Below are 14,290 nucleotides of genomic sequence, written 5' to 3'. Positions count from 1 at the left end.
TTTCTCAGTTTGGTTCGTCAAGGGTTCCGACGTGTTTGTGTGTATAAAAATCCCAGGATATTCACCGGGAAAGTTGCAAAAACGAGCGCGAACGAAACTGTCATTTTATGTGGGATGATCAAAAGCGTTTTTCAACAGCCTACTTGATGGCAAGACGAAGTTTGCCGGGACCTCTAGTATATAATAAAATATGGATCGATGGGTTTGAATTTTGTCGGCGCGGTAAAAAGTTAAAAACAGTTTCTCACCGAAGTTGGATTTTTCTTAAAATCTATGCGAGATACCTAACTTCTGAAGTGGTACATTCGATTCGCTTCCGGATGCGCTCTAATGCGCCCTACTTCCGAAGTAGGGTATCTCTCATATATTCCGAAAAATCCAACTTCGGTGGACTGCATTTTTTAATGATGGACCGAATTTACAATATTTTTTTCACTGTCGTATTCGCTCAGGTCTCTAACGTGTTCGTGCCAAAAAATTAATAAGTAGAAGCTCCGTAAAAGTAAGAAAAAAACGGAAAAAGCAGTTTAATCTGTCAATTTGTATGGAAGATTTCACGGCCTTTTTCTACAGCCTACTTGATGGCAAGATGAAGTTTACCGGGCCAATAGTTTATAAAGAAAAAAAAATTTGATGGTTTACTAATTTGAAATTTTTATTGTTTCTCTTACAGCTTCCTATTATACTGAAAGACCAGTGGATATTATCAGTCTGATTGCTCAATCACAGTCAACGGGTAGCAACAGAGGTAAACATACATGAGAAAACAAAAGTTTAAAAGTAAAAGTGCAATATAATATATGAAGAGTGACATTTACAATGAGGTATTGAGTGATGTGACAGGATACGGAAGAAGTCAATTAAAGGGCGAAAGTTTTGAACTACCACATAAAAGTTGAAGTGATTGGTCAAGATATACAGCGATACGCGATTGACATTTACGCCGGATTGTAGAGAATAGCCAGTGGTTGTTTTTTGGCAGTATAAGCATTCCAAAATTTACTCACCCACGCATTTTGACGCCGCTAAGGCGTTGAAGTTAGAAGACGAATTTGCTGGCGGTTGCATGACTATGTCTATGTACCCGTCAGCAGATAAAATGAAAATGAGCACCCCAACTTGTTTTCCGAGTCGATATAGTCCCACATACCGGGGACCAGATCAGATGCGACGTTGTATGACGAATCCGTCGGTAAGTACAATTATATGTTATTTGTGATATTACGCTAATTTAAGGGGAATAATCAAATCAAATATTAATACTTAATACTGTGCATTGCGCGATTATTTATCATGACGATGATCTTGAAAATCTTTACAAATGCTTGTATTTCGTCGTATCTACTGTAGATAACAGAAAAAAAGTAGTCAACCGATTATTTTTTTCTTAAATTGTTAGTTTTGATCATAAGATAGAAATAAAGTATGTTCAGGGGAAATGAATGCCTAAATAGGTTTTGTTTTATGGAGTATTTAAATAAATTTGCTAAAAATTTTACAACAGAGATTAGGATTGATTAATTTATATGTAGAGCGAATGATTGGTTTTGACAACAATAACAGTATATTTTAACAAAACAGAAGAGTGTTATTGTTTTTAGATAATAAAATCTGTCGAATCTCAAGGTTTGTGAATTATCAATACGAATTATTTATGTGAAAACATTACAAAATCTATTATTCCACCAACTTTAATGGGAAAAAGTTATGCTAGCTTAATCTAACAAGTTTAAGCGTGGCAACATATAAGTAAAATTTTGAATACTAAGCTATAAGCTTGTGACAAGCCATATAATTACATATAAACAAGTTGTGTTTTTCTAATTTCAATGTAAGTCACTGAAATTAAAAAAAAACACAACTTAAATGAACTTCAGAGAAAGTCTTCTGGCAAGAAAAATTCCCTGAAGCAAAGAAAGGTGTCAATTTTACCCCACATGAAATTGTCGATCTTACTCCGAATGGACAATTTTTCTTCAGAGGCTTTTTCAGTTGCCGGAAAACCAGAAACTACATTCTTCATCAGGTTGCATCTACGAATTAATTATGAATGATGATTTCGACGCACAGCAAATAACGACATTTGAAAAAATTTACAGACGAAATCATTAAAGAATAATAGCGAAATCTTGCAATGGCCGTCCCTGCAATGTTGTCCAATATGATTTTGTTGTTCATTTTGGCAGTTTATTGGTAGCGTCAGTTTAAAAGTCATCCGAAACACAACTTTTTTTTTGTTTTTACTTTTTTTATTGGTACCATTCTAAACATTAAATTCATTTCTTATATCTAGGTGTTCTTTGTTATTAGACAACACTATCATCCTAATTTGGTAAAACATATTTAAGATTTTATTAACATTTTGTTAACAATATATTACATGTCATTTGCCGTAGCAGCTCAGTTTTTTTACAGGTGAGTTGATTTCACCTGATTATAAGAGAAAAAAAGGGGCCCAGATAGCCGTAACGGTAAACGCGCAGCTATTCAGCAAGACCAAGCTGAGGGTCGTGGGTTCGAATCCCACCAGTCGAGGATCTTTTCGGGTTGGAAACTTTCTCGACTCCCAGGGCATAGAGTCTCACCGTACCTGCCACACGATATACAAATGCAAAAAAATGGTCAATTGGCAAAGAAAAAATAAATAAGGAACAAAAAAATAAAAATGAAAAAAAGTTATTTTTTCGAATTTTTGTTTTTAACGATAGCTGTTAAACTTTTTCCAACCGCATTTGGATCATTATTTTACCTGGTTTTTACTCTAAAAATTAAAACAAAAAACCTAACTGATGTCAAAAAAAAAAACGAAGAATCTTTTTTTTCCTCCCCTTCAAAATTTTCGGATTTTTGAAGGGGTGGGGGGGGGGTGACATAAAAGAAAATTAATATTTGTATCAGCCTTATTAATTATTTTATTTGACATTTGTTCCAATGTTTCACCATTGGATATTCTATGTAACTCATTGGTACTATACCAGGGAGGAAGCTTCAGAATCATTTTCAAAATTTTATTTTGAATTCTCGCAGAGCTTTCTTCCTGGTATTACAACAGCTAGTCCATATTGGTACAGCATACAACATGGCTGGCCTGAAAATTTGTTTGAATATCAAAAGCTTGTTCTTAAGACAAAGTTTTGATTTTCTCGCCCTCTCATCGTAACAACGTGTCTACTTGAAGGATTCATATAAAGAGCTTTTGGTTTATGTGGGAATATTATTAGTTGAGTTTTGGAAGCTTTAGGAGAAATCTTCTATTTTTGCAAGTATGAAGAAAAAATATCCAAACTTGTTTGCAATCGACTACAGATGACACGCAGACTTTGTCCTTTGGCGGAGAGACCTGTGTCATCCGCAAACAAGGATTTCTAACATCCCTGAGATAACTCAGGTAAGTCATATGTGAAAATATTGTATAATATTGCTCCAAAAATGCTGCCTTGGGGACACCAGCTCTTACAGGAAGTCTTTCAGATCTGGAGTTCTGATAATTAACCTGAAGTGTACGATTTGACAGATAACCTTGAATTATTCTAACAATGTATGTTGGAAAATAAAAGTTTTTTAATTTTATAATCAAACCTTCATGCCAAACACTGTCGAATGCTTTTTATATGTCTAGAAGAGCAAGACCAGTAGACTAGCCTTCAGATTTATTGGAACGTATCAAATTTGTTACACGTAAAAGTTGATGAATGGTCGAATGTCCATGGCGGAGTCCGAACTGTTCATTGGCAAAAATTGAATTTTCTTTTATGTGGGCCATCATTCTGTTCAAAATAACCTTTTCAAAAAGTTTACTGATGGAGGAAAGCAAACTGATTGGACGATAGCTAGAAGCTTCTGCAGGATTTTTGTCTGGTTTTAAAATTCGAACAACCTTAGTATTTTTCCATTTGTCAGGAAAATATGCTAATTGAAAACATTTGTTAAATATATCAACTAAAAATGATAAGCTACTTCCTGGAAGTTTCTTGATGAGGTTGTAGAAAGTACCACTTCTTCCAAATCAATCTCACAGGAATTTTCGAAAACGTTCTCTTGATTGAGAATATTTTCGAAGTCCTGAGTAACTTGATTTTCTATTGGACTAGTAAGTTCTAAATAAAAACACAACATTTTACAAGTAGATATAAAGTGTGGTAAACACTGGTTTAAAATAGCTTATAAATTGAAAGATGAGAGGGTGTCGAATTTACCCACAGTGTCGGTTTTACCCTGACTACCCCTACTTGTCTATTTGTGACTATAAATGACATAGCATTTTAAGGGGGAGGGGGAGTCTACGATCTTGTGAAGAATCATGTATTAGGTATATGAAAATAGGCTGCAATGGGGGAGGGGTGTCAAAAATGAGCAAATAAATGCTACGTCATTTATGGAAGTTCCCTTACCTGAAAATAACTACTGTGATTATTTAGATCTACAAATTTTGAGAAGAAATAATGATTGAATAATATAAGGGTATACAAAATGCTTAGGCGCCGTTCACAAATTACGTAACGTAACATAGAGGAAAAGGGGAGTAGGCACAAGTGCTACAACTCATTTTAATGTTTTCATGCAAAAAGCGTTACGGAGGAATGAGAGGGTCAAAATCAAATCTCGACATACATATCCATGGTGAAACTTTTACAAATAACTAGAATCAATGCAATAGCAAATACTTCTTGGAAACGCATTATATGATCAAAAAGTTTCAATATTTGTTAATTGTTTTAATAAATCTGGACAAAATTTATGCGAATACACTTAAATAAAATTACTAAAACTACATATTAGAACATTCAGAATGGAATTTTTGTTGACTTCACGAGAAACAAAAAGATTAAGAAAGATTCCAAAACGATTTGGATAAACAAGTGCTTCAATTTCTAACGATTTTCTAACGTTTTCCAACTGTAACGATAGCTTTCTTAATGAAGTTTATGACTAGGTTCAAATGCAATTTATATATCTTCAGGGCTGGTAGTGTTTAAGTGCCTTGCATATAGAAACTTTAGAGGACTCTTACTTGATAAAAGATACCAAAAAGAGACCAAACAGAAACCAACGAAAATGACCAAAAAGGAAAAAAAAAAACAAACGTAACCTAAAATGCACCAGAAGAAAAGCAAATGGATGAGTTAGACTTCCTGCGAGTGGGTTTTTCAAACCGGAAGTTCAGATCTGGACATGTTTTCCAACCGGAAATAAGTGTTCCCTAATCACGTTTTATTCAACTTTAACAACGAAACCATTGTTTAACGTTAAGTTTTAGCCATTTTTAGACATTATGTAACGGGCCAAGGCTAGAATACACCATTTGGTATATTTTATTGCATGGGCCGATAGCCGGAACATGGTTCCGGAAGTACTTTCCAGGTAAAAGCCAAGGCCAAGGAATACATATAAATTTGACCCGAAGCAACATATGCGGCTACTTGAACGTCATGAAATCAACTCAAAAAGCTGATGTAAGACATCAACTCTCAATATTGTTAATTTTACCATATGGCCAAGGCTGGGTTGTAGGGTCACTTCCGGTGAACCAGGAGACAAACATGGATGAAGTTCAAAACTAGACATGCGACTGCTCAAACTTCATGAAATAGCCTCAGCGTTGATGTAAAAACATGCTTCTTTCCTATATGGAGACTTCGGCCAGATTGTCAAACGTTGTCCGAATTCTGAGGTCACTTTCGGTGAATCTGAAGATACATATAAATAATAGGTAAAACTGGACATGCGACCGCTCAGACTTCATGAAATAATCCCAGTGTAGCTGTAAGAACATACTTCTTGCCTGTACGTACACTTCGACCAGATGATCAGACAATGACCGGATTTTAAGCTCACTTCCGGTGAATCATAAACAAACACATATAATTGGTAAAACAAGGCATGTGACCGCTCAAATTTCATGAAATAACCTCAACGTTGCTATAAGAACGTGCTTTTGATTGTATTGATACTTCGGCCTGATGAACAGACAATGGTCGGTTTCTGAGGTCACTTCCGGTGATTCAGGGAACAAACATGAATAAAAGGTAAAGCTAGAAATGCGACTATTGAAACTTTATGAAATAAGCTCAACGTTGTTGTCAGAACATACTTCTAACATTAATCGATACTTCGGCCTGATAACCAGAATATAAGTGAATTTTGAGGTCACTTCCGGTGAACCAGGAGATAAACATATATAATATGTAAGACCAGACTGCTCAAACTTTATGAAATAATTTATACGTAGCTGCTGGAATATGCTTCATGTCTTTATTGACTTTTCGTCAAGTTGGACAGGCAAAACCCTGAAGCCACTTCTGGTGAATCAGGAAACAAACATGGATGGCTCAAAACTAGGCTTGCGACTGCTCAAACTTTACGAAATAATTTCAGAATTGCTGTAAGAACTTGCCTGTAGGTACACTTTGGCCAGATGACCAGATTCTGAGGTCACTTTCGTTGAATCTGAAGACACACATGATTAAAGTATAAAAAGAGGTGCGCGGCTATTCAAACTTCATGTAATCGTCTAAGCTCTGCTTTGCTGTTTGTAATTGTTAAATACACAAGTTTGTAAGAACTTTGTACAGTCAACCCTCCATGAGTCGATGTTCCATTACTCGATATCGCCTCATGGAACCATACTAAAAACATAAAATCATGGTTACTATGATAGTCCCTTCAAACAGCTCACACTATGTCTAAACCTGGGAGGGAGGCACCGATACTACACACGAAATATAACAGCAAGTTTTTTCAAACTGCAAGAAAACTTCAGCTTGCCAACGACAATCAAGGCAGACTTGATGAAAATCGTTAGTTTTGTTTTGTTGTGTACTTTCGATCTTTTTGGACAAACTTGGAAAAGGGGCCAAAGTTTTCTAGGCATTTCAATTTGAAAAAAAGTAAAATTATGCGTATTTTGAACTTTATATTCAATCAGAATAAAAGGTGCTATCGTGACATTACTTTTGAATAGGCATGAATAGCTTATCAATCGATTTTTTGTCACATTTGATGAAATGCCAAAACATGTTTTGATCAATTACGCGCTTTTTCCATGTTTGTCCATTGTTTGAGATCCGGGCTCACAGTGACAGTTTGTGACAGCAGAATCTCGGCTCACTATGACGTACAGACATTTCGTATCGGTTTCTCCCTCCCAGGTCTAAACCAGCAGATTATGCAAATCCAATGTACCTCGGATTTTTTTCGCTAGAGTTCAGTATTTGGTCTACAATTTCATAATCGGAAGGTCACAAAATATTCTATCGGTGAAATTTTTCCCATATATTTTGTATGGGTTGAAATGTGTAGGAAAACGTGATTTTCATTGATTTACATAGTCTGTATATGAATAAATAGCTAAAAAGTGAAAAAATCAAAATTTCACCGATGGAATATTTTAAAACCTTCCGATAATGAAAATATAACCCAGCTACTGAACTCTAGCGAAAAATAGCCGAGGTACATTCGATTTTAGACATAGCGTGCAGCTTACTAAAGAATAAGCTGTTCCATGACTCGATATTTCCATGAGTCGACTCATGGAGGTTTCACTGTACAACATTTTTTGATAAAAAATAATCGCTTATTTTCCATAATTGTTTCCTGATGCAGCAGAACGGATCTCAAAATCCGGACATTTGGCTGTAGTGTCGATACATGCAAGAAACATATTCTTACAGAAACGATAGGGTTAATTCATGACGTTTGAGTAATTACATGTCCAACTTTACTTTATGTGTGTTTGTCTCTTGGTTCACCGGAAGTTTACTCAGAATATTGTTATTGTCTGGTTATATGGCCGAAGTATCAATACATGTAAAAGGCTTGTTCGTACAGCAACGCCGAGGTTGTTTAGGGAAGTTTGAGTTGCATTTATAATTTTACCTTTTATTCATGTTTGTTCCTTGAATCACTGGAAGTAACCTCATAAATCGGTCATTGTCTGTTCATCTGACCGAAGCATGAATACGTAAAATAGCATGCTCTTACACCAACGCTCAGGTTATTTAATGATGTTTGAACGGTGCATAGTTTTTCAATTATAAATGTTTGTTCCTGATTCAACGGAAGTGACCTCAAAATCCGGTCATTGTCAGGTCATCTGGCCGAAGTGTCCATACAGGAAAGAAGCATGGTCTTACAGGAATGCTGAGGTTCTTTCAGGAAATTTGAGCGGTCGCATGTCTAGTTTTACCTGTTATTTATGTTTATCTCCAGATTCACCGGAAGTGACCTCAGAATCCGATCAATGTTTGGCAATATGGACGAAGTGTCCATGTCCATGAATCATATTCTTACAGCAACGCTTAGACTATTTCATGAAGTTTGAGCAGTAGCATGCGTAGTTTTGAACTTCATCCATATTTGTCTCCTGGTTCACCGGAAGTGACCATACAACCTAGCCTTGGCCATATGGTAAAATTAACAATATTGTGAGCTGATGTCGTGCATTGGCTTTCTGAGATGATTTCATGACGTTTCATGGGATAAAATTTGGACAAACTACAATTTTACATACTAAGTAAAGTGAATTCTCGATATTCCGTATCTCGACATCAATTATTACTCTTGTAAATGTTGCAAATGCATTGAATTGACAATGAAATACTATTCCTGGGGTGAAATATTCAATAATGTACAAATTTATAGAATTCGAGACATTTAAACATTCTGTCCGGTATTGGCGCCACCTTTTAAAATTTGTAAATTTGGCGCTAAAATATTTTATCAAAATAATTCGTATTCATATTTTGGATTTTGTTACGCTGCAGAAATGATAAAATTTATTATATATGGGTAACAAAATCGCATAACACCGATCGTTTTTGAAAAATCTATGATAAAAAGTCGAAAGACAAAAGGCCGAAAGAACAAAAAAGAAGGGATAAAAGGTCGAAAATCTTTTTTCAAGGAAGGAAAAATTTCCCACCTAGCAAATCACTTTCGACCTTTTATCCTTTCGATTTTTTGTCTTTCGACTTTTTGTCCATAAACCATTTTTGAATTATAAATATAGCGGTTTATGTGTCCGGTACTTGGGGATCTCCCCCTACTTTATTTCGGTAACATAATACTGCTATAGGGAGCCAGATCCTATTCTTGGCACTTTTGATTCACTTCAGCAGTGGGGTTTTTTGAAAGCTACAAAGCTCATATTCGGCCACAATATACGTCATACTAAAGTGCTTCTTATTGCAAAGTTTCAGACGATTCGGCCGAGAGAAACCCTCCATGCCAAAGTGAATCATGGCAGTGCCCAAGTGGTTCTGTACCCTACCAGGTTAATCTGAACTAAGTTTTAACAACTGCCATACATTCATGTTCATTTTTCTAGATTATATGTAGTAGGCACTTTTTTTTCTGTCTGTACTTTACGAAAAATCGTTTTGGTGTCTTCTGCGCGATTAGGGGAAGTGGTGGCAAAATGAACAGGGGTGGTAAAATGAACACCGTGCCTTGTACCGAAAAAAAAAACAAATTTCAAGGATTTTTTTATCACGCATGGACGATTTAGAGCATAAATCGGAGTGTTCGGGTTGATACGGAGGTCAATTGAAGTTAAAATGTCAACGAAAACTAAGATTTTAGAAAACCACGTTTGAAAATTAGAACTGACGTAACTTTTAGCTCGGAGGTCTTGAGGTTTTTCAGTGAGGTGAACATCGTTATGATATGAAGTCAAATCTGATACTTTTACATTTCTATTTGAATGGATTACAAACATCAATGGATATACTATATTCGATAATGCAATGAAAATTTCCTAAAATATTTGTTTGGCTCACGTTTTTTGCATGATGTTCATTTTTATCATCAACAGCAATTCAACAGGTAGAATCACATAGTGCTGGTAAAATGAACATTTGTAACGTTTCTTGCTAGCGATAAAAAGATGTGAATATCTAGCTATTTCAGTATGAATTCGTGTAGCTGCTATAGATAACATCCCTATTTTTGATGTTGTGCGATAGAACTATACAAATTCCTCGTTTTTCTATCAGAAACAAGATGATATCCTAAGGTGTTCATTTTACCACCCCTTCCCCTATTCCTGTTCGTCGCACAGAAGACACCAAAACGATTTTAAGTAACTGCGATGATCTACAAGCATTTTTAACTTCCTTAGTCCCTATTGGCGCGGTAAATGGCTGGGCATGGCGTACCATTGGTACCTCGCGTACCTGCAGGAATAAAATAGACCCCTTTGTGCGGTCCTTAGCCTCTTGCCCAGCAACTCCTATCCCTACCTCCTCGTGGTACTGGCCGGGGTACGAGTAACCTTGGGGAAGATCGGGTAACCAACCCCCGGTGGGAACTTTGGTCGTATGCTGACAGGGAAGGGGGGGTTTGCTTTTGCAAACCTGGAGCGTCTGTACTCCACGTTAGGAGCGGCTCACAACAGCGTCTGTTCCCCATGTCAGGGGCGGCTGATCATCGTCCGAGTGCCAGAGAAGGACTCTAAGCTAAACTGCGCACTATGGCCCTCCGAACATTTAGGGGGAATGGTCCTCCGGAAATCTAGGGGGTTGGTGTCAGGCCCTGCAAGCCAACCGTAAAAACACATCAGCACAGGAACGTCAACGAGAGAATACGGACCGGAACAATCGGCACAGACCACAGCGACGAAAATGGACTAGCGATTGGAAACTCGGTACGTGGAACTGCAAATCTCTCAACTTCATTGGAAGTACTCGCATACTCTCCGATGTACTGAAGACCCGCGGTTTCGACATCGTAGCGCTGCAGGAGGTGTGCTGGACAGGAGCATTGGTGCGAACGTTTAGAGGTAATCATACCATCTACCAGAGCTGCGGCAACACACGCGAGCTGGGAACAGCTTTCATAGTGATGGGTGATATGCAAAGGCGCGTGATCGGGTGGTGGCCGATCAATGAACGAATGTGCAAGTTAAGAATCAAAGGCCGATTCTTTAACTTCAGCATAATCAACGTGCATAGCCCACACTCCGGAAGCACTGATGATGACAAGGACGCATTTTACGCGCAGCTCGAACGCGAGTACGACCGCTGCCCAAACCACGACGTCAAGATCATCATAGGAGACTTAAACGCTCAGGTTGGCCAGGAGGAGGAGTTCAGACCGACGATTGGAAAGTTCAGCGCCCACCGGCTGACGAACGAGAACGGCCTACGACTGATAGATTTTGCCGCCACCAAGAACATGGCCATTCGTAGCACCTATTTCCAGCACAGCCTCCCGTATCGGTACACCTGGAGATCACCTCAGCAGACAGAATCGCAAATCGACCACGTTTTGATCGATGGACGGCACTTCTCCGACATAACCGACGTCAGAACCTATCGTGGCGCCAACATTGACTCCGACCACTACCTGGTGATGGTGAAACTGCGCCCAAAACTATCCGTCATCAACAATGTACGGTACCGACGCCCGCCCCGGTACAATCTCGAGCGGCTGAAACAACCCGATGTCGCCAATGCGTATGCGCAGCATCTTGAGGCAGCGTTGCCGGGTGAGGGCGAGCTCGATAGGGCCCCTCTTGAGGACTGCTGGAGGACAGTCAAAGCAGCCATTAACGACGCTGCCGAAAGCGTTGTCGGATATGTGGAACGGAGCTCAAGAAACGATTGGTTCGACGAGGAGTGCCAGGAGGTTTTAGAGGAGAAGAATGCAGCGCGGGCTGCAATGCTGCAGCATGGTACGCGGCAAAACGTGGAACGATACAGACTGAAGCGGAAACAGCAAACCCGCCTATTCCGGGACAAAAAGCGCCGCCTGGAAGAGGTGGAATGCCAAGAGATGGAGTTGCTGTACCGTTCTCAAGAAACGCGGAAGTTCTATCAGAAGCTCAACACATCCCGCAAAGGCTTCGTGCCGCGAGCTGAGATGTGCCGGGATAAGGATGGGAGCATCTTGACGGACGGACGCGAGGTGATCGAAAGGTGGAAGCAGCACTACGATGAACACCTGAATGGCGCAGAGAACACAGGCACAGAAGGTCAGGACAGCGAAGGCGATGGCTACGTCAGCACAGCGGACAGCGGAAATCAACCAGCTCCCACGATGGGGGAAGTTAAGGATGCCATTCAACAGCTCAAGAACAACAAAGCCGCTGGCAAGGATGGTATCGGAGCCGAACTCATCAAGATGGGCCCGGACAGGTTGGCCGCTTGTCTGCATCGGCTGATAGTCAGAATCTGGGAAACGGAACAGCTACCGGAGGAGTGGAAGCAAGGCGTTATATGCCCTATCTACAAAAAGGGCGACAAACTGGAGTGTGAAAATTATCGTGCAATCACCATCCTAAACGCCGCCTATAAAGTGCTATCCCAGATTCTCTTCCGTCGTCTATCACCTATAGCAAACGAGTTCGTGGGAAGTTATCAAGCAGGTTTCATCGACGGCCGCTCGACAACGGACCAGATCTTTTCCGTGCGGCAAATCCTCCAGAAATGCCGTGAGTACCAGGTCCCTACGCACCATTTGTTCATCGATTTCAAGGCGGCATACGATAGTATCGACCGCATAGAGCTATGGAAAATCATGGACGAGAACAGCTTTCCCGGGAAGCTCACAAGATTGATCAGAGCAACGATGGACGGTGTGCAAAACTGCGTGAAGATCTCGGGCGAACACTCCAGTTCGTTCGAGTCTCGGCGGGGACTACGACAGGGCGACGGACTTTCGTGCCTGTTGTTCAATATTGCGCTTGAAGGTGTCATGCGGAGAGCCGGACTTAAAAGTCGAGGTACGATTTTCACGAGATCCGGACAATTTGTTTGCTTCGCGGACGACATGGATATTATTGGGAGAAAATTTGAAACGGTGGCAGATTTGTTCACCCGCCTGAAACGCGAAGCAACAAGAGTCGGGCTAATGGTGAATGCGTCGAAAACAAAGTACATGCTGGTTGGCGGAACTGAGCGCGACAGGGCCCGCCTAGGAAGCAGTGTTACGATAGACGGGGATACCTTCGAGGTGGTGGACGAGTTCGTCTACCTCGGATCTTTGTTGACGGCTGACAACAATGTTAGTCGGGAAATACGAAGGCGCATCATCAGCGGAAGTCGTGCCTACTATGGGCTCCAGAAGAAACTGCGGTCAAGAAAGATTCACCCCCGTACCAAATGCACGATGTACAAAACGCTCATAAGACCGGTAGTCCTCTATGGGCATGAGGCGTGGACTATGCTCGAGGAGGACTTGCAAGCTCTTGGGATTTTCGAACGCCGAGTGCTAAGGACGATCTTCGGCGGCGTGCAGGAGAACGGCGTGTGGCGGCGAAGGATGAACCACGAGCTCGCTCAACTCTACGGTGAACCCAGTATCGTGAAGGTAGCTAAAGCTGGAAGGATACGCTGGGCAGGGCATGTTGCAAGAATGCCGGACAACAACCCTGTAAAGATGGTGTTCGCCACGAATCCGGTCGGAACAAGAAGGCGTGGGGCGCAGCGAGCTAGGTGGATTGACCAGGTACACCAGGACCTGGAGAGCGTGGGTCACAGTCGATGATGGAGAGAAGCGGCCATGAACCGAGGGAATTGGCGAAATATTGTTGGCGAGGCTTTATCAAGATAATTGATGTAAAGCCAAATAAGTAAGTAAGTAAGTCCCTATCAAAAAGCTACAAATTGTTACTTAGGGTTGTTTTCGACTCTAAAATTCAAACAGCTAGCAAAAATCAGTGTGTTGAGCGAATTCATTTCTGTTGGGCTTAAGGTGAAACAGTTTTGCAATCGGCTTCTAAGATTGCACTAAAACTTCAAAGGCACTAATCTCGCGAAAAAAAGCATCCAACAGTGCACTTTTTATTTTGGCCTTGTGCACTGGCAGAAAGCTTTATATAAGAAGATCAGAAACGTTTGCCAACAAATTCTTCAGATAAGTGCCTATGAAAACGTGAGTAGGGGCACAAGTCGGCTATTGTGCCGGCTTTTTTTGGATTTCGAGATGTTTCACCTTAAATGAAAGGCAAACATGTCTAGATTCAGAAACCCTCCCGGAGATCTGAATTTGGTCACTGTGGCCACCGGAAACCTGCTACATCTGAAAAAAAAGCAGTTTTAGAAAAAATCGTTTAAGAGAGCCTTACTTTGATAACCTGTAGTTTCGTAACAAAACAAGTAATCTGAACCGTCCTCATATTGTTGAATAGGGTATACACGTGGACTGTGAAAAGAAATTCTCAAATCATTTATTTATTCATACCCTGTTCCGGTAAGTTTCCATAGTAGTTTTGTATATGTAATTCACATCGGTACTATTCGGTTGATGGATATTTTGGCATAAAATTTCCGGCGCACATTTCCTGAAAAAT

The 14,290-nt window shown here is 40.0% G+C and overlaps 1 protein-coding gene across 9 annotated transcripts in view; it reads left to right on the top strand.

Moving 5' to 3' along the window:
* LOC5566637 (inhibitory POU protein) overlaps positions 1–14,290 on the top strand; it is a 202,334-nt gene that overhangs the window by 34,507 nt on the left and 153,537 nt on the right. For all 9 annotated transcript variants that reach the window (XM_021850978.1, XM_021850960.1, XM_021850949.1 and 6 more), the window contains exon 2: positions 674–1,192. In XM_021850978.1, the coding sequence (XP_021706670.1) occupies positions 1,067–1,192 (126 nt within the window). In that variant the 5' untranslated portion in view covers positions 674–1,066. The remainder of the gene's footprint in view (positions 1–673; positions 1,193–14,290) is intronic.

The sequence above is a fragment of the Aedes aegypti genome, chromosome 1 (assembly GCF_002204515.2).
Source record: "Aedes aegypti strain LVP_AGWG chromosome 1, AaegL5.0 Primary Assembly, whole genome shotgun sequence".
NCBI classification, from domain to species: Eukaryota; Metazoa; Arthropoda; class Insecta; order Diptera; family Culicidae; genus Aedes; species Aedes aegypti.
The sequence above is the reverse complement of the archived record's forward strand: the minus strand, read 5'-3'. Positions and strand labels throughout refer to the sequence as shown.